At 36.4% G+C, this 23,995-nt stretch overlaps 1 protein-coding gene across 1 annotated transcript in view; it reads left to right on the forward strand.

Annotated features, from left to right (window-relative positions):
• The window catches only part of LOC118744258 (7SK snRNA methylphosphate capping enzyme bin3), a gene marked incomplete in the record, with an annotated part of 144,577 nt that extends 136,084 nt beyond the window's left edge, over positions 1-8,493 (forward strand). The window contains 7 exon segments of the mRNA XM_036477152.1: positions 1,758-2,689; positions 2,981-4,235; positions 5,101-5,284; positions 5,347-6,713; positions 6,885-7,031; positions 7,115-7,942; positions 7,999-8,493. Of these exon segments, the coding sequence (XP_036333045.1) occupies positions 1,923-2,689; positions 2,981-4,235; positions 5,101-5,284; positions 5,347-6,713; positions 6,885-7,031; positions 7,115-7,903 (4,509 nt within the window).
• Positions 8,494-23,995: the final 15,502 nt, after the last annotated feature.

A 23,995-nucleotide genomic window follows, 5' to 3' on the forward strand; every position in this document is an offset into this window, starting at 1 on the left:
GCCGATGGACAGGCTAGGCAAAATGTGAGCCAACAAATAACAACAACGTTTGTTGGAAGTGAAAAGTATGTTGAAAAGTGCTTAAAACTTGACTACGACGACAGTGTGACGTACACGAAAATTTATAAAAATCCAATAATTTGGCTACAACCCTTTTTATGTAAGCTGTGCTTATTTTTCGAGGATTGATTTTTTAAGCGCCTAAAAGTATGCTTCATACTATGCACAAAGTAATTGTGTGACTGCTGATAACACATTAAAGTCAAATTTTAGACGCAGAGCACTGCAAAACGCACGAAAGTATCAGAATTTGGAAAATATTTTATAGGAATGCGTGCTAGCGCCTAAAAGTATACAATAGTTTTAAAAAAGCGAGTTTGGAAAAAATATACATATCCTAGCTAAAGCATTATTTATACTACGGGTAGTTTCAAGTAATATTCCTTTTTTTAAAAATCATTTTAATAAATAATGTTTTTAATAAAATTAATCTTTTAAACAAAATCCAATCCTTGCCAAGAATAATATGCGGTAAGAACGGTTTTAAAATAAAAGACAGCATTAAAGACGAGCTTAAACCTTAGACAACTTCTAAACGCCTAAAGATATGCAATACTAAAATGCGGTTACGCGGTATATGGTCGAAATTTAAACGGAAATTATCTATTTTCTTCGATAAATAGGTAATTTTTATTTCAGTAGCTCATTTTAAATATTTACCATACATAGAGTTAAAAAATAGCTTTCAACGCCAAAAAGGCTGCATCATTAATGTGATATCTTCCTATTTACATTTTTTTTCTTTCTAAAAAATGCGTTTTGTCGCCCTAAGACGCGCTGTGAACTGTGTGAAAAAATTATGTGCCAGCTGAAATTCGAGGCTTTAATTTGCATAAATCCCTTAAAATATGCAACAATGTGGTGTACTAATACACGAGTAGTATTTGAGGAGTGTAACAATTCATGGCAAGCCCTACTCGTTTGTTTTCTTGGCAGGAGTAGGGGATGAAATTTTGTATGCGCGCCAAATAGTATGCTTTGTTGACGTAAAAGTAAAATATACGAATTTTACGATGCAATCCCTGCTGCTTGTACATTTATTTCTGCGAAAAATAACTGCTCAGGAGTGTAAAATTTAAATTTCAGATTAGCACGTGAAAGTATGTATGCCTAAAAGTATTTTGTAAAATCTTGAAAATCATCTTTACTTGCTCTCTCTTTACTCAACTCAGAGATTTTCGTAGAGTTTTATTTCAATAACAAAGCCTTTAATGCCTAAAAGTATGCAAATAAATTTCATTTCTGCGCCTAACTTTAAATTTTTGCCGAAATTAAATTTTGCTGTTCTCAAGTGTACCGTAAAGTGATATCTTTGTGACGGTAGAGAAATACGTTTAGCAACAACAAACTCCTAAAGGTATGCAACAAAATATGACTTTCGCAACAAATTTGAATCAAATAAAACTTTGGAAACGAAATGCCACAAATCATGCGATTATAAGTGGAACAGTTAAAGAAACACTGCTAAACTGGCAATGCATTATTTTGGTATAAAAATTTTCTGCGCCTATAAGTATGCAATACACCAAATACGCCTAAATTTTATTAAAATTAGCCTCACAAACAAATAAAGTTATATTTTAGCTGGTAATTTAGAGCGGTAAATTCATTAAACGCCTAAAAGCAAACTACTAACATCTACAATAACCGAAAAACAACTCTCACTAATTTCGAAAACTTTAATTGTTTAATTACAGCATTGAAGCAGCGGCAATTTACCCAATTACAACAACTTTGCCAACAGCAAAGTGGAAACGCAAACTAAAGTTAAGTCCGTAAGTATGCAGTGGAAAGCAAAATAAAGCAGCGCGCAAAAAAAGAGAAAACCCAAACAATTTCTGAAAGTGAATTGAAACTGAACTATGGAAACGCGCAGTAAGGACGCTTGTCAAACGGCAGCTGCCGATTCCACAACAGCAATTAGTAGTGCAGCGCAGCAGAGCGAGAATTGTAGCGCAAACTCTACCACCACACAGCAACAGCTACAACAGCAACAACGACAACAGACCGGCAGCGTCGTCAATACTCAACCACCGCCGCCGCCCCAGCAACAACAACAGGTGAGCAGCACAAGCAGTGCGCTAAAAACGAACTCACCAACGCCACTGAACAGTGGCGGCAACAACAATAATAACAACAACAACAACAACAATGCAGCAAATAAAACAAAATCACAACAGCAACAGCAATACCATCAATTTCGTGCGCCACAACAATTTGTGCGCCATCGTCGCACCACCGCCCCAGCCTCGTTGCTCAATAAAAAGGGCAAAACATGGAACAAACGACAACAGCGAGGCGCAAAACAACTACATCAACAACTGCAACAGCAAATGCTACAAAGTGGTGGCGGCGGCGGCGGCGGTGGTGGTGGCGGTGGCGCCATCATTGGCGGTGATGGGGTTACGGTAGCGGCGAGCGTCACAAGCAAAGCTGACCTCGAGAATATACAGAATTTCAAGAATCATTACTATCAGCGCGGTGCAAATTCCGCTGGCGGAGGCAACGGTGCCGGTGGCGGGGGTGGTGCTTCGGGCAATGGCTTGCCACCGGCCACATTAGCCAACCTCGAGAAACTGGGTTACGGCCATGGTCATATGAAAATGCACAAAAAGCTGTTGGTGCATAGGTGAGTAAAAAGCAAGAAATGTGTGCACTTAAAAGGGCGGGAAAAATGTGAAAATGTAGTAGTATTTTCATACAAATGCACTTATGTATGTGGGGGAATTTTAGAACATTTTGAGGTTAAGATGTTTGTTTTTAAAACAATTAATTTTAAATTAAATTGAACTAAATGCTTTTAATTAATTTATTTTTATACCATATTTTATTCAATTCAGTTTACTTTTGATTGTTTAGATGTCGTTTAGTTTATTTACTTCTGGTTATTCTCATTCACATATTTACTCGCTTGCTCCAGGGGCTCTGGCAATCATCATCATCACGTGCTTTGCGCTGGCGCAGCACACAACACAATCGGCAGCAATTCGAATGCGAATTGTTGCCTCGTAAATGGCTGTAATGGCGGTCTCGGTGGGCATCCAAATGGCAAGGATACTTCGAATGTCAGCTCAAATAGTTCACAGTCTGGCAGCGCCATCAATTCCCTACACTACTGCTGTGCGCGGTCTAAATTCTTTCTGCCCGATAAGCGCATTCGAAAAGAGGTCATCATACCTCCCACAAAGTTCTTGCTCGGCGGCAACATTTCCGATCCGCTTAACTTGAATTCGCTACAGAATGAGAATTCGAATGCTTCGTCAAACAATAATACGCCGGCGACCACACCACGCCAGTCGCCAATCACCACACCACCTAAAGTGGAGGTAATCATACCGCCAAATATACACGATCCGCTGCATTTGCTCGATCCCGTCGATTCAATGGAGTATGAGAAGCAGCTCACCTCGCCAATGAAGCGTGGCGGACCACGCGGCGCGCACACCCATCATTACAGCGCCAAGCATCGTCATCGCAAGAACCGCAAAAGCAAGCGTCGTCGTCATGATTCATATCAGTCATCGTTGGGTAGCGCATCCATTGGCGATGTTGACACGTCCGCGCTGGCCAACAGCACAATGTCCACTGAAGCGGCCAGCGTCAGCTTAGCTTCGATTTCATTATCCACATCGCATTCAGTCGCCTCAATGCTGGACAGTAGCGCCAATTTGAGTGCGTCAGCGACTGGCACACACAGCGATGCTCTATTGGTGAGCACGTGCGAGAACGCGCCAGCTGAGTATCGGCGACAGCTGGAAGAGCGCCAGGAGGGCAATGCTCTTGTGGACTCAACAGCAAGTTTAGTTGAGGAACGTTTGGAAGCGTGGAACAGCAAGAGCACATCGCCAGTAAAACAGTTGAGCGCAAGCGAAACGGGGCCAAGTGGTGGTGGTGGTGTTGCTGGAGTGTTGGGCGCTGGCAGTGCCGGCGCGGGCGCTGTGGGAGGTGCTGCCATGGATGTTGTTATCGCTGGCCCTGGTGCTGCTGGTTTGTTGTTGCCGCGTGAGCGCGCCAGTCGTGATTTGCGTTTGGAATTGAATTCGACAACATTGTCATCGTTGGCGCTGAGCGGCAGCACGTGCGGCAGTGTAATGGTTGGTGTTGGTGGGGGCATGGGCATCGGTGCCGGAAGGAAACGCAAGATAAGCGAGAGCAATAACTCGCAGAAAAATAAGGTGAGTAAGAGGAAGCAAAAGTGAGCAAAAAGTTGAGAGTAAAAGTAAACAAAAGGGTAGTAGATGAGCGGGTATGAGGAATATTTGTTTGGTTGTGTGCGCAGGTTAATGCATGTGGGAAAAGGAAAGGTGAGATCAATGGGCTTCGAGACTTTATATATTTTTTTTGCTCATACAAGTTGGATAAATGTGCATACATATGTATGTATGTGAGTGTTATGTCATTGAGATATTACCCCACGTCTCCACTTTCTACTAAATGTGTCTTAACATCTCAAATTTCTGTTTTAACTTTGTCCCGCTTTCTCATGTGGGCAGCTTGCTGTCTTAACATATCACTTTCCAAAATGGCATCAAGCCATTCAGATCGATCTGTACCCAATGTAGATGGCGCGGTAAAATGAAAACTGAGTTGTCAAACTACCAAATGACAGCTGATGTTAAGACAGCGAGATGGTAAGAAGTTCGGCAAGACAGATATGGTTTAACAGTGGAAATTTGCGGTCTCCACCAGACATTTCTGTCTTAACACAGCTTTTTTAACAGAATCTGTAGAAGGTGGGGACGCGAAGTTAGCGTGATTGTAGCGTCAGACAATATTTTCCGTGCAACGCGGTAGGAGGCTTGATTAATTGTTTGTGATTTTGTTTACTTCGCATATTTAGCGTGTTTTTGTTTTCGTCGCAGTTTGTTTGCGTCACCGTAGAGTTTTACAGGGTGCTTAATAGCCTATTTTAAGAAAAATGACAAAAATGGCTTACCAACATATTTTTTTAAGCTCGATTTCGATTTGAATAGCCATGCCATTTTCATGGCTATGTTTAGCACAGCTTTTCTATTTTCTAATCTATCTATCTATTTTTAGAAATTCCATCGCGATGCCATGGACAAGATTGTCAGTCCGGTAGTACCGCAACCTGGCGCCTGGAAGCGACCACCACGCCTAGCCGCCACTGGCGCACGGAAACCCGCACGTCGTTCTACATCAATCAGCGAAACAGAGGTGATGAGTCCGGCAGACGAGGTAGTCAAACCGCTGCAGGTCGAAGGTAAGCAAATGAGTTCAAATTTGGCTCGAAACTCTTACTAATGAATGGCGATTCACCCACAGCCGACATGCTGCGCGTCGAAACGCCCGATTTCAGCAAGCTCGAAACCATTTCCGAAGCTGGTCTAGCTAGCCCGCTCAGCACCACTTCAGGTGCCACTTCAGTCGCTGCTGGCGAACAGGAATCGCTGATGGACACAAGTGCTGGTGATAATTCCACCACCACACTGAGTGAGGAGGGCCAAGCGGCGGCTGGTGCTGCTGCAAAGTGCAGCACAGCTGCCTCGACCACTTCCACTGCCATTGTGCAGCTTACAAAAATGCCACATTTCCGCGCTGATGGTGTTAAATACCAGTACGGCAACTACGATCGCTATGTGGGCCTGCGCCATCTCAACGAACTGGTGGACGTACGTCTGCAGGTGTTCCAGCGCCATTCGGAGCTCTTCCAGAATAAAGACATACTCGATATTGGTTGCAATGTGGGCCACATGACTATCACAGTAGCGCGTAAGTTTGCACCTAAGTCTATATTGGGCATAGACATCGATCGAAAACTGGTGGCGCACGCGCGACACAATCTAGGACTGTATGTCCGCATACCTGTGGAGCAGGCGGTCAAGACAGTGCCAAACACGACAGCTAGTAAGACAACAGATGCGCCTGTAAGCGTGAAGAAAGAAGAAGATAAGGAAAAGGAGAAGGGGCCGGTAAAAGAAGAAAAAGTGATAGAAGGTAGCGAAATAAAAACGGAAACTGCCAGCACAAAAGACACTGCCAACGCCGCTGGCGGCAAACCCGCTGCCTCAACAGTCGCTGCCAGCACAAGTAAACCAAAAAAGACGCGTCGCCGCAAAAAGTCGAAAGTCGTAGCACAACAGCAGGCACAACACCAACATCATCATCATTTCCACCATCATCACCATTACATGCATCATCATCATCATCATCACAACCATTATCAACAGCAACACCAAGCATTGCATGTACCTGCCATTGATTTATTTCCTGTGTCATTTCCACTCACCTACGGTGGCATACCAACAGCCGCAGCACCCATCAACGCCAACACATCCGATGGTCATTCCCCCAGCGCTTCCACAAATACGCCTGGTCATGCAAGCAACGCAACACCAGCCAGCGGTGGCAGTGGGAGTGCACCGAATAAAAAGCGCAAAAATGATTTTCCACGGAATGTCTTCTTTCGTCATCAAAATTATGTGTTGGAAGATGAGGCGCAGCTGGCAAACGACACGCAGCAATATGATCTCATACTGTGCTTGTCGGTTACAAAGTGGATACATTTGAATTTCGGCGACGAAGGGCTGAAAATGGCCTTCAAGCGGATGTTCAATCAACTGCGACCCGGTGGAAAGTTGATATTGGAAGCACAAAATTGGGCGAGCTACAAGAAAAAGAAGAATTTAACGGTTAGTAGGGAAAGTGCATGTACCATGTTAAAAGAATGTCGGGGTTCGTAGAGGTTGAAAAAGGAAGAGGTTTATCCTCGAAAGCTCAAAATACGCCAGAGTCAACTTGTTTGTTTTTTAAAACGTTTCATAATTTATTACCATTAATAAATCTCTTATTTCTATTAACAGCCACAAATCTATAACAACTACCGCAACATTGAATTCTTCCCCAACAAATTTCACGAATATCTACTCAGCTCAGAGGTTGGTTTCAGTCACAGCTATACATTGGGCGTGCCACGGCACTTAAGCAAAGGCTTTTGTCGCCCCATACAGGTGAGTAATGGAGTGAAATTTTCCATTCGCTTTTAATTTACAAGCATTTCAATTCATTCAATTAAATTTCCATCTATTTGCAGTTGTACGCCAAAGGCGACTATACACCGAATCATGTGCGGTGGAGTGACGCATACTATCCACAGACGCCTTTCGAAGCTTACCGCGGCATTTACGCCACTATGCCACCGCGACCCGCGGGCCTAGCATCGTACGCCATGTCATCGACACGCAGCCAGGCATATGATACACCACAGTACACAGGCGGCACCTCTGGCCCCTACAGTTGCCGTCAAACGCCCATGTACCAGCCCATCTACAATCCACTGGAGACCGACTCGTATTTACCCTCCTACGACATGGAATATCTAAACCACATGTACGTGTTCGCCTCACCCCTCTATCAGACCGTTTGGTCGCCACCCGCCAGTTTGCGCAACAGCTCCTCACACACACCTGTCTTTGGAAGCGTGCGCGATGCTGAATTGGATGGCGATGGCGGTGGCGGTGGTGGCAGTTATCATCGACATGTGTATCCGCCCAACGAAGACACATCCTCACCGAATGCAAATGCGGGCGGTGCATTCAGTTCGATACGCGATGCGGATACGGATGATTCGAATCAGTTGCCTGCCGGTCGCATGCAACATGTGTATGCAACGAATTGTGGTGAGAGTTCATCGTCGCCGCAGGTGCAACATCACAGTGATTCAGATGCATTAGTGGAGGAGGCGCTGCTGTTGGAGGATGAGCAGCATCACCACGTGGCGCAGGTGAATGCCGCTGGTGTTAGCAATGGCGAGTTGCAAGGTGGAAGTGGTGGTATTGGACAGGAAGGCAGTCAGCATTACTGTGATTTAAACGATGCTTAAGTTCGTGTGGTTTGTCTTTAAGTAACAGATTTGAGAAATGTGCGAGGAAATGTAGAAGTGTGTATTTTATTTTTTGATTGGGTATATTTATGTAGGCGAAAATATGCTGAGCTGAATGTGCATTAGATGGCAGCAAGCAAAAACTCTAAAGACGCTTATGAAAACCACTAGCAAGTAACTAGATTTAAAATAATGGAAGATTAGTGTGTGAGAAGGTAAAAATCAAAAAGTTGTAGCAGTGTTTTTGCTTTTTAATTTTTTTTTTGTGATTGAAGAATAACAATTACATTTTCATTTATCGCAAGCGCAGGTGGCGACTGGAGTTTACAATTGAATTCGCAAATCGCGGAGAACTTGGCGTTAATTTTGGAGAAACACTTTTATGAACCACTGAAAATATTCGAAAAAATATTGGCGCGTTTTCGGGAGTATTTATCACCGTTTAAAGGTACAAAAATTCGTCCCTCGAAGCCGCGTGCGCAGAAATTGTCTATTTTTACCTCGCTTCTATTAGCTTGGGATGTAACTATGTAATATTGATGCGCCTAAAAGATGCAGCGATTTCCATTCTCAAGTTACATACCTGATGACAGTACGAATGGGAAGTTATCTAATGAAACTATAATTTTATCAACATTTGACTCATTTTTATTTATTGCTAAAATTTTTTAACCTTTTAAAAATACGCTTTTTTCGCACAATTTAACATTTGTCAAAAATTAAGTTTTGTTTCACAGTTATTTGCGAAAATAAGCGCAGACATATTCTGCTAAATTGGAAAAAACCTCGAAAAGCTTGTGGCTTTGGCAAAATTTGAATGAGAAATGTTTTCGCGCTTCGTTAAAGGGCCAAGTAGATTTCATATAATGAGAAGTTCAGTCACACCCATATGCGATGAATTCTATAATGCTGAGCCATCACATTCAGAGATTTTACGGCATTCGTGAAGTGACATTGCATTGTCGTATGTTTAAGAGCCATACCGAAATAAGCGTCTTGATATACACTGCAGTGGACAGAAAGCTGAAAAGATTCCTCTCGCTGATGTTCAATGAGAAAATTCCTCCGATTGCCTATTTAAGTTTGGAGCCGTCTTCAAGCATCAAGCTTAAGGTGAGCCCCCAGTATCTTCTTAACAGCTTCTCGCATGAGTTTTAATCCTTGAATTTTGAATAACAAATAATAAAATTAGTTTTAAGTACTAAGCAGATGGGTTATTTGATCTATTATGTTAGTGCCCTTTTACTATACATTTTTGAAACTGCTTTCTAAAATATTTATTCAAAATTTAATAGGGTGCGTTTGATATTGTAATCTATGCCAAAAACAGAATGATGAAACTTTAACTTTTTTCTTGACAGTCTTCTTTAAAACTTCTGACTTATCGGTCTATCGAAATGGTTCGCAATTGCAGTATCGATTTCGTATCATAAAGAATATCGCTTCACGCCAGTTGATAAGAATTCGGAAAAATATCGACATCATCCGTACATACTTATACCTATATACATATGTATGGTATAAAAATCCACCGCCGCATTCATGTCATATTATGGCTTGAAAACAGCTCGAGCGTTTGGCAATTATTATTTTTTGGTCGTTTCTTGGCTTTCAGTACACGACTCCAGCGGGGGTATTTATTTCTATTTTTTTGCAAAATTATTCCGTAACCGATGTATGTATATGTATTCCCCATTACGAAAACAAAACGCTCATCACGCAACTTCAATTGTTCCATTGTCTGCTTTATGTTGTTGTAACAGCATACAAACTCCCTATCGAGATTTTGGGGAGTGATGCTTGGGTCCATGTCCAGATATAAATCTGGGTCGTTCCGGTTACGTAGAACCGATTGACGTGGGAACGGTCTGCTTTATGCTACATTACCTGCTTGCGAGGCGCTTTAAAACAATGTTAAGTTTTCCGTATTTTCTTTTTAGATCAGTGTGCGCACTACCTTTAAGCTATAATAGCATTAATGATTGCGAGCAAAATACAAAAGGAACAAGTAATATATACAAATTTATTAAAATGAGTACTAACTAGTTTTAGAACAAAGAAAAATGTTTATTAGCGTTGAATTAAATTATTTAATATTTTTAAACTATCTACTATTTACATATGTACATTTCTGTAATTGTTTATTCGAATCGTTCGTTGTGGGCGCAGTATTCTCAAGCTAGTTGACAGAAAGTGTGTTGCTGTTTGTAAAAATTAAAAAAAAAGAAAAATATTTTTGTTAAAATTTAATTTGTTTATTAACAACACTCGTTTCCCAGTTGAAATTCGAAAATTCTCTAAAGATGAAAACAATGTTGAAATTTTATTTTATTTAATTAAGATTAAATACACCTAACCGCCAACAGCGCCAAACGAGAACTATATTATTGTTGTTAGCATTCAGATAACAACAAAATAAGAGCCAGGACACGCTAGCCAGCTACGCGCTTGACTGCATTCGATAATTATAAAAAAAAAATATTGAATATTTTGTAGCATAAATATATAAAAGTACCATTAAACTTACGTAGTTATGTGTATGTATGTATATCTATCAATTATAGTAATAATTATTTATAAAAATATAAATAAATATTCGTACTTTTATTTTAAATGTATATTTTTTGCATATTTATATAACGCAAAGAAAGTAGTTAAGAAAATATCAAAACAAGAAATAATATAAAATACTTGCATATACGTAAAAATATTTAACAGGAACAGGAAAAAATTTTAAACAAAGAAATACATAAAAAAAAAAAAAATATTTGCCAATCTCCAACAAGCAGGTGAAGCGCCCAATACACAAAGCCACGCCACTTTTGTGGCATTTAGTCAGCGTGAACTTTTTACAGTTAAGTTTTTTCTCAAACTCTGAGTAGCTCAAGTTAAACTTGCAGTGAAAAAATTTAACTGTTCAAAACGCCCTTTCTGCGGAACGTCGCACAGTTTTTCGGCTATATGGCAGCAGGTCGAAAGAATAGTTAGCGTGTACCGATTTCGCTGTAACTTCAATTTTTCTTAGATGGGCTTATCATTTAGTTTGTACACTAGCTTCTATAAAAAAAAAACCCTAAATATAAAATATTCAATTGAAATTTTATCGCTTCCCCTCACAATACTTCAATGGTTATATTTTAAAATGGCATAGGTGTCAATATTCTCAATTCTCCCAATTTTTAAGGTGATTTTATCATTGTTCGAAAAACTCTTTTCGTGAAATTACGCGAAAATTAAAATCGAAAAATTAAGAAAATCGAAAATGACATATATCGGCAAAGTCGCGCCGGAAGATCCAATTATATGCTCGGAAGCTACATAACTCTCTACAACATGCTTCTAATTTCAAGACCTGATCAAGCGGTATTCACATTTTTTTTAATAATCTTTAGGATCTACATTTCCAAGTTTTTTTTTTTATAAAAAAGAAAAATATGCCAATTAAATCATAAATACCTTCACGTGAATAATACATGAAAAAAGCACTTGATTTTATGGGCTCAGCGCCAAACGCAACCGAACTGATTAGTCGATATCGCGCCGATTCTAGTATTTCTTTGGAAATGTACAGTTCATATAACTTTTACTTTTCCCTCTCTAAGCCCAAATGGGCTTTCGATCAACAGCCACCATTACTTTTCTGATTGCCAACACTGTGTGTCGCAATTAAAGCGTTGCGCTTCTCTACGTTGCAGCCATGTAACAAACTTATGCGAACTTTAATTAGTTATGCGAAAAGTAACAAAAAAGAAATATTAATTAATTAATTATTCACACACTTCAATACTTGAATAACGGGCTAAGTAAACTTTAAAAAAGGAAAAGTAAAAAATAGTTATTTAACTCTTAATTTACCGCCTACAACTGCTGCTGCTATTAGGTGTAGAGTATGTGTGTATGCGTGCATTGTGTGGTAGTGTTTTTGCAGATTGTGTTTTCATTTCGTTATTCTTATTAAAGAAAAAAAAAACCTTACCATACATATTTCATCTAAAGTAGTGCATAATTATTTATAATAAAAATGTTGTAAATCAAATGAAATCAAACTTCATTAAAAAAAAAAAAACATAATAAGAAATGAATTAATGAAATATTTAATATGAATATTAAAATATTAATATATAATAAATTTAAATATTAAAAATATTTTATGCATATACAATACTTACATACATACATAAAATTATAAAATGAATTTAAAAAACCATTATGAAGATTATAAATAAATTTCAAATGTAATAATATGTAATAATGAAATGAGAAAGAATATTAATAAAAAATAAAAAGTGAATTTTTGAATAAAAAAATTTTGGATGGTCAAGTCTTAAAGGGTCTTATACAGCCAGGCGAATTTGGTTGAAATTCACCCGGAAGGGAATCGTAGAACCTGCCTGATAATAAAAAAAAAAATGTAGTAGGTTGTTACAAAGCAAGTTCCATTGCATTAAATCTTTGCATTCGAAATTTTAGCAAAAATACAACAACTAATAGAATAATAGACGAGAAGAGTCTGTTTTTTTTTCTCGTATAACCACCCCAAACATGTTTTCATAAAACCAAAACTTTGGCTATATAATTGGTCAACTAATGGCGTTTCTGCCGAAGGGAAGATTCACTCAACTTATGGTTTAATTCGACCAAGCATCAGGCAGGTTCTGTAGCTCACTTCCGAGTGAATTCCAACCAAAGCCACTTTGAATTCATATTGAAAGGGGTTGAAATTCTCGCGGAAGTGAATTGCAGAACCTGCCTGTATGCCTATTGGGAAAAGGAGATTACAATAAGTCCATAAATAAGAAATATGAAATTAACCTTCCTAGTCATCCCGTGCTAAAGTTCTTGGAACTTACCTGAGCTCTTAACTGCAGTTAAGCGTTTGATAGTAATAGGCTAAAGGTTATTTTAGCTTTGTTTCGACCGATTCGAAATAGCAAGTTTCCTTGGGCTAGCGCTAGTTGAACTTGAAGACAATGCTTAACAGATTGGCTAACCTAGACTAGGCTAACTAGCCGTTGCTGCAATGATGCTTAATTGGTTTACTTTTGGTTGTTTTGTGCTTCCGACAGGGTAGGGATATGATGTACATCGGAGCGAAATTCAATAAGCTTCACTAATATAAAAGTTAATTATTAGATCGGTTGATATGGAATTGAGTAGGCGTTCTTTTTCAGATCTCAAAAAATCGGGCTCTGTGTATGTGAACAGGTGCTCCATTTTTTGTATTTTGACTTCATATTCGGATTTAGGAAAAAAATTTACTTTAGAAACGATGAACAAATGCTACAGGTCAATTTTCGTGTAAGCTAGTGTAATTTATAAAGCAGAAGCTATAACTCTGAAGCCGCTGGTTGTAGCAAAGGAAGAGGGAGACCTCCTCTGTGGTGGAAAGACCAATTGGAGAAGAACTTGGCTGAACTTGGAATTTCCATTAGGCTTCTATTGGATCAGAAGAGCAACGACGAACGTATGCCTTTTATAATTAAATTTTTGTATATTTTTATTTAATTTTGTTTTTATTCGATTTTAATTATATTTATTTTTATATTTTCAGGACAAAATGTGTGTTTAAACTTAAGAAAATGGCCCTCATACGAGTATAATTTAGTTTTATTTTGTTATTTTATTTTCCATGATTTCTACTTTGGTTTACTTTGATTATTTTGTTTTTAATTGCTTTTATCATTTTAGGATTTATGTTTACGTGATTTCTATCCAAATTATGAAGGCGTCACCTAGTTTTGCGATTCGTATTTTTACCACTGTATTTTATCTAAAACGCAGATAAGGTGCCGCCAACGGCCTAATCAATTCTACACGGATTGTGATATGTAATTTATTTGCAATCTACGCAAGCATTCATGCGTTTGTTTTTTATTCCAGGCTGTTAGTCTGATTTTGGCGACTGATTGGAAAAATACTGAAGCGGCAATTTATTAAAATTAAAATTATTAATTACATAATTGTGTGTGGAGTAAATACCAAACGCAACACAATTAAATTCTGAGACTGAGTGAACCTTTGAGGATTGGTGAAATAAATTCAGGCGGAATTTTCAAGGTTGAAAATTCGTTGGATCCCTAAATGTTTTTGATCAGCCATAAGAGGAAGGAAGGTAAGTTAGTATGATAATATGCAATTTAAATAGAGCCTTTTTAAGGTTTTCTGTCTCACCTCTGCAAACTCAATTTCATGCTGGCAATGCTGAATGCCTAACGCCAACTACAATTGACGTTTACTTGCTGTCAAAAGCAAAGTGTGTAAAAGTATAAAAGAGAAGTAAGCAACAGATATAAACAAAGTGGAAAATAATAATTACCTTCGTAATGAAAAAAAGCATAGACCGCCATTTGAGTTGACGAGCGTAGATAAAGTCATTAAAATACATTAGAAAATCAAGGAAAACCCGATAAATGTGTGCGAGACGGAAAATAATAATAAATGAATTTTAGTAATGTCAGCATTAATACATACATGCAATAAATCATTGTAATTAGGGCTGCAATTTTATTTTCTTGATTGCGTATATACATATGTATGTACATACGGACATTTGTATGTGCACAGGTACATACATAGTATGTATCCAGCCGGTGGAAATGCCACAAAAGCTTCGCGATAGTAATACTCTAAAGTGTTTATTTTGTTAAATTTTATAAGCGAATACAAAAATAAGCGAAAGTAAAAGTAAAAAAAAAAAATTAAAAATGTACAAAAATAACAAGTAATTTTTAAGCAAAAAACAAAACCGACTTCAATTCACATATAAAAATTTAAGAGTATCTTTAATTTCTTAATGATCCAATAATCGGATCTAAACCAAATTAGTAGAGTTATAGAAATCGATTAACGTGGTCCAAAGTTATGCAGAGTTGTGCAAAGTTATACAATAATTGCAGTTTTAAATGAAATTTCTGCAATTTCGATGTCAGATTTTGCTGTCACATATACATAGAAAATATAAAACAGGTTTATGGCAATGCGTTAAGTACTCTACTCATCTGCAACATCTTTAGTTTTCATAGTCAGCTGATGAGTTAAACAAAATAATAATTTTTGTATTATTTTTACTGCGATAGCTCAACAAAACGCTAGTCAAAAAGTGTTAGTCGAAAATTATGCCCATATTTGCATGTTTAAATATACAACACATACATACATACATACATACATACAGTACACATATGTACATACATCTATGAAGTATAAATATTAGGCCACCCTAAATACACATACAGGGGAAAATCAACTTATTGGAATTTTCTTGCTGCCACCGTCCATAATTATAGAAACTGAAAAATATTTTTTTTTTTTTTAAGTTTTCCTTATAAGTATTTTATATGAAGAAAATAAACTTTTTTCATAGGATTGCTAAAAAATAGTTAAAAATAAATATTTTTTGATAAAATAAAAATATTTCTCTTCAGAAATTTTCCAATAATAAAGAATTATGATAAAAATTTAACTTTAAAATTTGACCAACAATTTTTTCCAAAACGCGCGGGATGTGATTACAAACATAAAAAAAAATAAAAACAAGTAAGAAAGTCTAAGTTCGGGTGGAGCCGAACATTAAATACCCGGCGCAAGTATTAAATATATGTTTTTTCACCTTTCCGAAAGCTACCGCTAGATGGTAAGCCGGGGTGTATCAATTTTGAGTAAATTAGCGTCCTTAAATTTCGAAATATTGCAGTTTCAAGCATTTCTGAAATTTACCGTTATATGAAAAGCGGCCGTAATTTTAGTCCGATTTCAATAATTTTCAAAGTTTTGCTTTTAAGTGACAAGCACAATAAAAATACCGAGTTTGATACAAATTGGTAGAACGGTTATCGATATACATATATGTAATCATAAGTGGGCGGTGCCACGCCCATTTTCTAAAATTTTACCATAAACATATTTCTTAGTAAAGAATTGTTGCAAGCATAAATTTTGAATAAATTAGCTTTAATATTTACTGATTTATCGAAGATTTTGTATTTCTCTAAATTACCGTTATATGGGATATGGGCATGGTTATTGTCCGATTTTTTAAATTTTCGGCCATTTAGTATGCTGCACCAAGGCCAAGAACTGTGCCAAGTTTGGAAGTAATTGGTGCAGCGGTTACCATGATATACACATTGAACCATAAGTGGGCGTGGCTACGCCCATTTTCCAAAAATTTATAATATTCTAATTGTTGTAAATATCAATTTTGAGTGAATAATCTTCAGTAGTTACTAAAATATAGCAGTTTTCGTATTTCCGAAAATTACCGTTATATGGGATGTGGGCGTGGTTATTGTCCGATTTATTAAAATTTCGGCCATTTAGTATGCCGTATCAAGGACAACAACTGTGCCAAGTTTGGTAGAAATTGGCGCAGCGGTTACCAAGATATACACATGTAACCATAAGTGGGCGTGGCTACGCCCATTTTCCAAAAATTTATAATATTCTTATTTTTCGTCTGAAAATTATTGTGAATATCAATTTTGAGTGAATTATCTTCAGTAGTTACTAAAATATCGCAGTTTTCGTATTTCTTGAAATTACCGTTATATGGGAAGTGGGCGTGGTTACAGTCCGATTTCGCCCATTTTCAATACCAACCTACCTTGGATTAACGGAAACCTACATACCAAATTTCGTTGAGATATCTCAATTTTTGCTCGAATTATCGTGTACACGGACGGACGGACAGACGGACAGACGGACGGACAGACAGACATGGCTTAATCGATTTCTCTATTCATTCTGAGCATTTATGTCTATATCTATCTCGATTCGTTTTGGCTGTTACAAACAACCGTTATGTGAACAAAATTAATATATCCTTGTGCACAAGTGCGCTCGGGTATAAAAATTATAAATACGAGATGAGATTATCGGTTATGAAAAAGTAGTTAGTAAAATTTTAAAGTTAAATATGCATCATACTTTTATTATGTATTTGAAGATTTCTCAAGAGTAATACATATCTTTATTCGGTCAAAAGATGATTATTTTTAATGATTTTATAGCAATTCTACTTCAAAGCCCCGGCGGCACAGTTAAATGCATGATAAAAATATAGTAAGGTAGAACCGCTGAGAGTAACTTTTAAAATTCTTGACGTTTCCAAACAATTTAATTTTTAAATCTACTCACAAACTCACACACACTTTCACACATTTTCATTTTCAATCTCAAGCAACAACAATTTCGAACAATTTCAATTTTTTATTTTCACTTTTATATGATTTTAAAATGTTGGCAAACTTCAAAAAAAAATCATGGCTGATAAATTGAGAGAACGGTTCTACCTTGCTATGTTTTTATCATGGTTAAATGTTCACAGATTTCAAAATAAAAAATACGGCTCTACTTATTTTCGATAATCTTTAGTTCTGGGGTGGCTGGGAGAAATTTGTTTGACTAATATTTGCACAAATCGACACCTGAGTGAAAGATCGATCTATCCCGGCAGCCAGTTCGAAAACGCCCTCGGTCGAACTTCCACTCAGGTATCGAAATGTTAAGCGCTCACCCGCTAGGACTTTCTAAACGAAAAAAAGAATACACGTAAAATGATATTTAAGAACTGCTTCAAAGTGCATGAGGTTTTCCATGTGTTTTATATGGGGAAGACAAAATTTTTTATTTAACCATTTTTTACTATTAACTATTTTTATAGGTCCCCCAAAAACCGAAAAAAATGCAATAGGGGGCAATAAAAAATCGTTAGTATGAAAAAAATGGTAATATAAACGATTGGGTATTATTATTGAAAGTCTCCTGAAGAGGAACAGAGTTTTTCGATCGTAAAGTATTGATTTTTATTTCTACGAAAAAGTGTTTTTTCCCCACAAAAACTACATGGAACAGATCATGCGCATTGAGACAGTTCTAAGTGAGTTTTTTTTTAACAAAAAATACGTATGTATGTATACTATTTTCCATTTCGAAAAATCCTTGGCGGTGAGAGCTTGGCATTTAATTTTATTTGGACCACTCTAATGTGCATGCATGGTACATTGTTGTATACATACATGTGGGAGGTAACTGTGATAAGAGAAAGCTGTAAGATTGCTATCGAAGGGGACGTGCATGTATTTCTGTGTAGCATGAAATGGAATGCGTTTTCTTTAAATATTCGGTCAAAGATATCAGTGCCAAAATTCAGAGATACACCTTTAAAGTTTGAGACATGGTGGCAGCTTTACAAGAGCCCAAAAAGCCCCTACGTTGATTCAAATTGCTGCTTCTCCTACAAAATTAAAAACTTCTAAATTAGCGCTTTCAATACATAAATTTATATTGAAATACGATATTTGTAGTGAACTTTGATAAATTTGCAGACCAGTTTAGAATGTGCCCATTTATGTAATGCTAATCATAAGATTGCTGAATTCATTGTACTATAGCTTAATTGATGTATAATTAATGTCTTATGCCGTAAGACTAAAAAAAGAAGCAAATCGACCAAAATTTCGATTAAATTGAAGATAAATAAGCTATAACTTTTTTTTATGAGTAAATAAAATTTAATTTTTGCCGACAAACTTATGCAACTATATGGCGTTTATTTCTTTCTATAAATAGTTGACTTCCTTAGAAAAATGTAAAATTTCTCTTAGTATAATTTGTAAAGACCCTTATCTATTCCCTAACAATATCTCACTTCTCCGCTAACTAACTTATTGAAGGTGACTTGCTAAATACTTAGTTTTTCTACGAAAGACTATTATTTATGATGAAATCGAAATATTTACTACGAAAAATTTTAAGTTCAATCAAAATAATCTTATCTGCGAAGCTTCAAAATCCGTGCTATCTCTAATAAAATGATTGACATACTTAGTTCACACACTAATACACTAATAGCGGCTGCAGAATAGCGCTAAAATAATTTGAATATTATTTTCGATGTGGTTTTGTAAGTAATTTGTCATTTCTTTAATAAAGCATCGCCTCTTGCCTTCCTAAATATTTGTTAATAGATACGTAGGTACTTACATATGCAATCTTTAAGCACAAGCGGATAGTGGATAAAACAAATTGAATAGCGAGCGCTCTCCGCCTGTGTTCATATCAAGGTCATCTTTTTGAGGGTCTTTTCCGTTAAATTTGATTGTGTCAAAAGTAGTGTGGCTTTTGTAAAGAATGGACTGCGATTAAGGGTCTGTAGGAATAAAAATTGAACTACCTTTAATAGAGACTTGGAAATACAGTGTAGATTAGGGTGGTCCAAAAACAGTAAAGTCCAGATTGTAATGCTTTCACCCCCTAGGATTGTTCTATATCGAAAAAAGTATACCCCTATTTTTTATTTTAAAATAAGAAATATTTAAAGGTCGCTTAAAGCGCTCTAAGTTTTCCAGTTATTTTTATTGTGGCCTTTTGGCGGACCTATAATTTATAGTTGCAATGAAAAAATTGTTAAATATAAGATTGGGTATTATTACTGGGAACCTCCTTTAGATAAACAGAGTTTTCTGGTAGGAAAATATAATTTTTTAACTATTCTATACCCTTTCTACGAAAAGTTCGTCCTTTTAAACCAAAAAATCTTTATTGTTTTCAAATTCTGCAGGATTTTCTCTTTTGTTCGGTACCCATGTTGTTATTCTGCATTGCACTAATTTTTTAAATAATTTATTGAATCAATCATATCTTTAAAATTTCAAAGTTCTTTGAAAAAATCCTGATGTCAGAGAGAGAAATTAAATAAATGAAGTTTTAGTATATTTATCTCAAAACTTCGGCAGTATATTGATTGTTTCTTGTGTTTTGAAATTGTTTTTGGTTTTTGTCGCACGGTGCCCTTTTTCGTAAGAAAACAAAACCAGTTTTTTTTTTATTTGATCTAACAGGATTTCATTATCTATTTGATTTCACGGCTTGAAAGACTAGTTTTGTATCACCCGTTCTGGCTATCTTTTTCTTCGCCAACTCATGTGACTCTTCACCCTTGGCACAGTTTGACCCAAGACGACAAAAACCGTTATTTTACCAGAAGAATAACGGTACAACGATATAAGAGTCACATTATAGCTTTCTTATCACATCTTTTACCAATCGTTTTTAATTTTTTCCTACTGGGTCGCTTCTACAAATGCCACCTATCTTTTCCACAGATCATTTGCCTCTTATGGTTGCCGGCTAATAAGTAGTATGTGTGTATGTACCTTGAGTATCACGCAAATGTGTCTCGCTCTGATATCTTCAAAGCTAAATATACACTTTTACACGTACTTAAGTATGCACAGAAAAGTATCTCAATATTGTCTGTATTTTATTTATACATTTCACTCAACCAGCCAGGCAGTCCAGTCAGTTCGCAGTCCATTCGTGAGCGAGCCCCATGCATGCATTTGCAATCGAACAGCTGTGATCAGACGAACATTAAAACCACTCAGATTTCCAGGCACACTCCAGGCTCATAAATATTCATACAAGTATGCTTATATGTACGTACATACTTACTTAAATACATACAAATACCAGTTTCAGCATTTTTAAAGTGTTGCAGTGGGTACATGAGCACCCATGCTGAAGCTGTGCGCCCAGTCATTTGTGAACTCGTCGTCGAGTTACAACTCCGTTTTGTGTGTGGCTTAGTGGTAGGCAGCTTTTTCGCTTTGCCTTAAGATCCACCACTTCTTGTTCGAGCGAAGTTTTAAACAAAAACGTGCTTTCGTATGACGTCAAGGCAAAAACGTGGAGGAGAAGTGAACAAAGGGCAAACAAATGTCTGCACATAATAAGCATAAACGGAAAAATTTTTCAGTTTCAGTTTGAAAGGGAAGCGCGCATTGCTTAAGTGCGAAACTTTAAGTTTGACTCTTCAGTGAGTTTTCAATGTGGCTAATGGCTGGTGTGTTGTGGCAAGCGAGCGCGTGATTCAGTTTGGCGAACAAGGATTGGTTTTTATTAAAAATACCAAAAGAAAAATGTGCTTGTAAAGTCATTTGTTGTATAGATATTCGAAGTGAATAAGTGCCAATGAACTCAGCTGGCAAGTAAAGCAAATAAGTGTACATAAATGTGGCTTAAGAAAATGTGAATTGTTGTATGTGCTAAAATCAAAGTGTGCAAAGTATTGAAAAAACAACAACAGTGTAGTAGTGTAGTTAAGCTTCCAATATCCTCGTACAGCGTGGAAAGTCAGTAGCTCAAGTCGTGGCATTATCCATTACTTCCAAAGTGTGGCAAATTACTTTTAACGAAATAGTAAAAATCGGAGTTAATGCAAAAAACAAGTCGTTGAATTCATTTGGATTGCGAAAAAAAGTTTCCGTGCTCAATTTCGATCAAAGCAACTTTACTCGAGTCGTCATCAAAGCGCGCTCAATTTGACGAATAAAAATCACTCAGCTTTGAAGCCGCAGTGCACTCAACTCATCGCCTCAACAAACTCAACAAGCCACTTTGGACTAGCTGCCGCAGTTAAATCGGATTTATTTGCCTACTTTTTTTTTTAATGTAAGTGAACTATGGCTTATTGTGGCAATTATTGCTTGCTTTTCTCCTCTCTCCGATTTACTATTTGCTGTTATTATATTTTATAGAAAATTATAGGCAATTATAAATTGTTTTTTGCTTGCAAATTGCACTAAATGTCTGATAATTTAATATTTACAGCAATAGTAGTGCGGCTAAAGTTTAACGCGAAAAATTGTTGTGTGGAAATAGAGCAAGGTGCTTATTAAGAGTTTGCTTGTTCTAAGAAATACAGTTATGTAAACAAATTTTCGTCTTTAAACTCATATGGCACTTGCTGAGTATATTTACAACAAATTTATGTCAAAAATGTATACATAAATAAAGCCACAATTCAGCTAAAAATAAATATCTAAATTATATGCATATGTATGTACACTAAGGTAGTCCAAAAATGCATGTGAGAAAGTAAAGTCGGAATTTTTATGTTTATGCTGTCACCCCCTAGGATTGTTCTATATCGAAAAAAATTATACCCCTATTTTCTATTTTAAAATCAAAAAATATAATATAAGCTAAATAAATCAAAGTTTCACGATTTATATGAAGTTCACAAAAAATTTTATCAAAATTTAAAAATTTTTATTTAGAATTCTTTTTTTTCGTGTTGCGCGTTTTCTCCGTATAAGAGAACCAATGTTTTCCGATCGAAAAATATTGATTTTCAAGAATTCCATACTATTTCCACGAAAAGTTGTTTTTTCCCCATATAAAATACATGGAAAACTTTGAGCGCTTTGATCGACCTCTAAATTTAATTTCAAAATAAAAAATTGGGGTATATTTTTTCGATGTAGAACAATCCAAGGGGGTGAGAACATTAAAATTCCGACTTTACTTATTTTGGACCACCCTAATGCACACTAGGCGACAGATGGAAGTGTGCCCCTTGTTCTTAAATAGTCTTCACAATTATTTTCATGAACAATTTTTTACTTTCTATAATATAAACCATATAAGTCAAAGTTTCACACTGTATATGAAGTTCCCGAAAATTCAATTCAGTTTTAGTAAACAAAGTGCAAGTTTCCAGTCGCTAAAGATTACCGTTGATTTTTGAGATTTTTTTTTTGTGGAGGGTTTTGTGCGTTTTCTTCGACATAAAAATAGATTTTGATCATGCATTATACGGGAGAAAACGCGCAACACGAAAAAAGAAATTCTGAAAAAAAATTTAATTTTGATAAAATTTTTTATGAACTTCATATAAAGTGTGAAACTTTGATTTATTTGGTTTATATTATAGAATGAGCTATATTTTCTTAAATAAATTAGTCAAACAATTTTTCATAAAAATAATAATGAATATTATATTTTTCATGCGAACAAACTTCGAGAGCTCAACAATGGCTTTATATTCATTTCTAGATTTTTTCTACTTTCTAAGCTTCTTGCCAGTATTTGATTTTTTTAATTTAATTTTCTTCTTAACTCTTGATCAGATTTGCCTCCATCACGTCGCCTGCATCTTGAAAATTTGTTTGTTTATTTATTTACATATGTATTTAATTTTTTATACACGCCATTTCACCACAAAACATGCATACATATGTACGTACATATGCATATGTATGTATGTACATAAGTTTGTATGTCGCTCACGTTTTCGTTGGGCACAGCTGCAAATGATTGAGAGCATTCATATAAAACCCAGCATTCAAAGCAAATTGTTCCAATGTACTTTGCTAACCAACAGCAGTTTGGTTTGCGCCCATTTAGTTCGTTGTCAATATTTTTTATTTAATTTTTGAAGCTAGTAGTTTGTATAAAGAGATATTTCGTGAAATGACAATTGTCATTATGTGCATCAACCTCTTAGATTTAAATGAACCAATCTGTCCATGATAATGAACGAACTAGACAGCTTGCCTATCAATATCGTAGTAGTTAACGTATTTGTTCATATTCGCTTGAGCAACACCAAAGATCTGCAATTGTTCGCTTTTTTAAGTCACACACAAAGTTATACTCAACTCATTCAAATTTATGTTCATTTATATTCATACATAAGTGCAGGAATACTTTGAATATAGTTTTGGAATTAGTCAAAATATTTTTTAGAATTAAGTACGTACGCATTTGCTCCAATTGTTATGGCTCATGACATAAGTATACTGATCTCATTAGTACTCATTGCAGATCTCTGCATCACACCACTTAAAAAACAGTCAGCTTCTCGGTTAACATCTAGCCAGATAGCCCTGAATTAGTGGCATACCGTTGGACGAACGACATCTAGTTGACGAGCTATTCAGCCCACACGTCAGCATCATATCAGCTGGTCTGTAGTTGAAAAAATTCTAGTCCGTTTATTCACAAAAATCATAATTTTCAAACGATCCGAAAAAGTCCAAGGTAGTATTAGGAATATTGGCTTTGTCGTTTTTCAACTATTGAGAAGTCATTCTCTGACAGGTATATGTTTCTAGTTACCATCGCACTAAATAGTACGACTATCCTATAAAAAAGTTCAGTACAGAAGAGATACAGGAGCGATTCAACGGCAAAGACCAAAGATATTAATTGGTTTCGCTTTTGAGATACTTCCTCAATGCTATCCCTATATTTCCCTTTAACAAAGCCGATATTTTATATAAATAGTCGATCCACCTGCTCAACGTG

This window comes from Rhagoletis pomonella, unplaced genomic scaffold (genome assembly GCF_013731165.1).
Source record: "Rhagoletis pomonella isolate Grant_MI unplaced genomic scaffold, Rhpom_1.0 Rhpom_scaffold_00008, whole genome shotgun sequence".
Taxonomy (NCBI): domain Eukaryota; kingdom Metazoa; phylum Arthropoda; class Insecta; order Diptera; family Tephritidae; genus Rhagoletis; species Rhagoletis pomonella.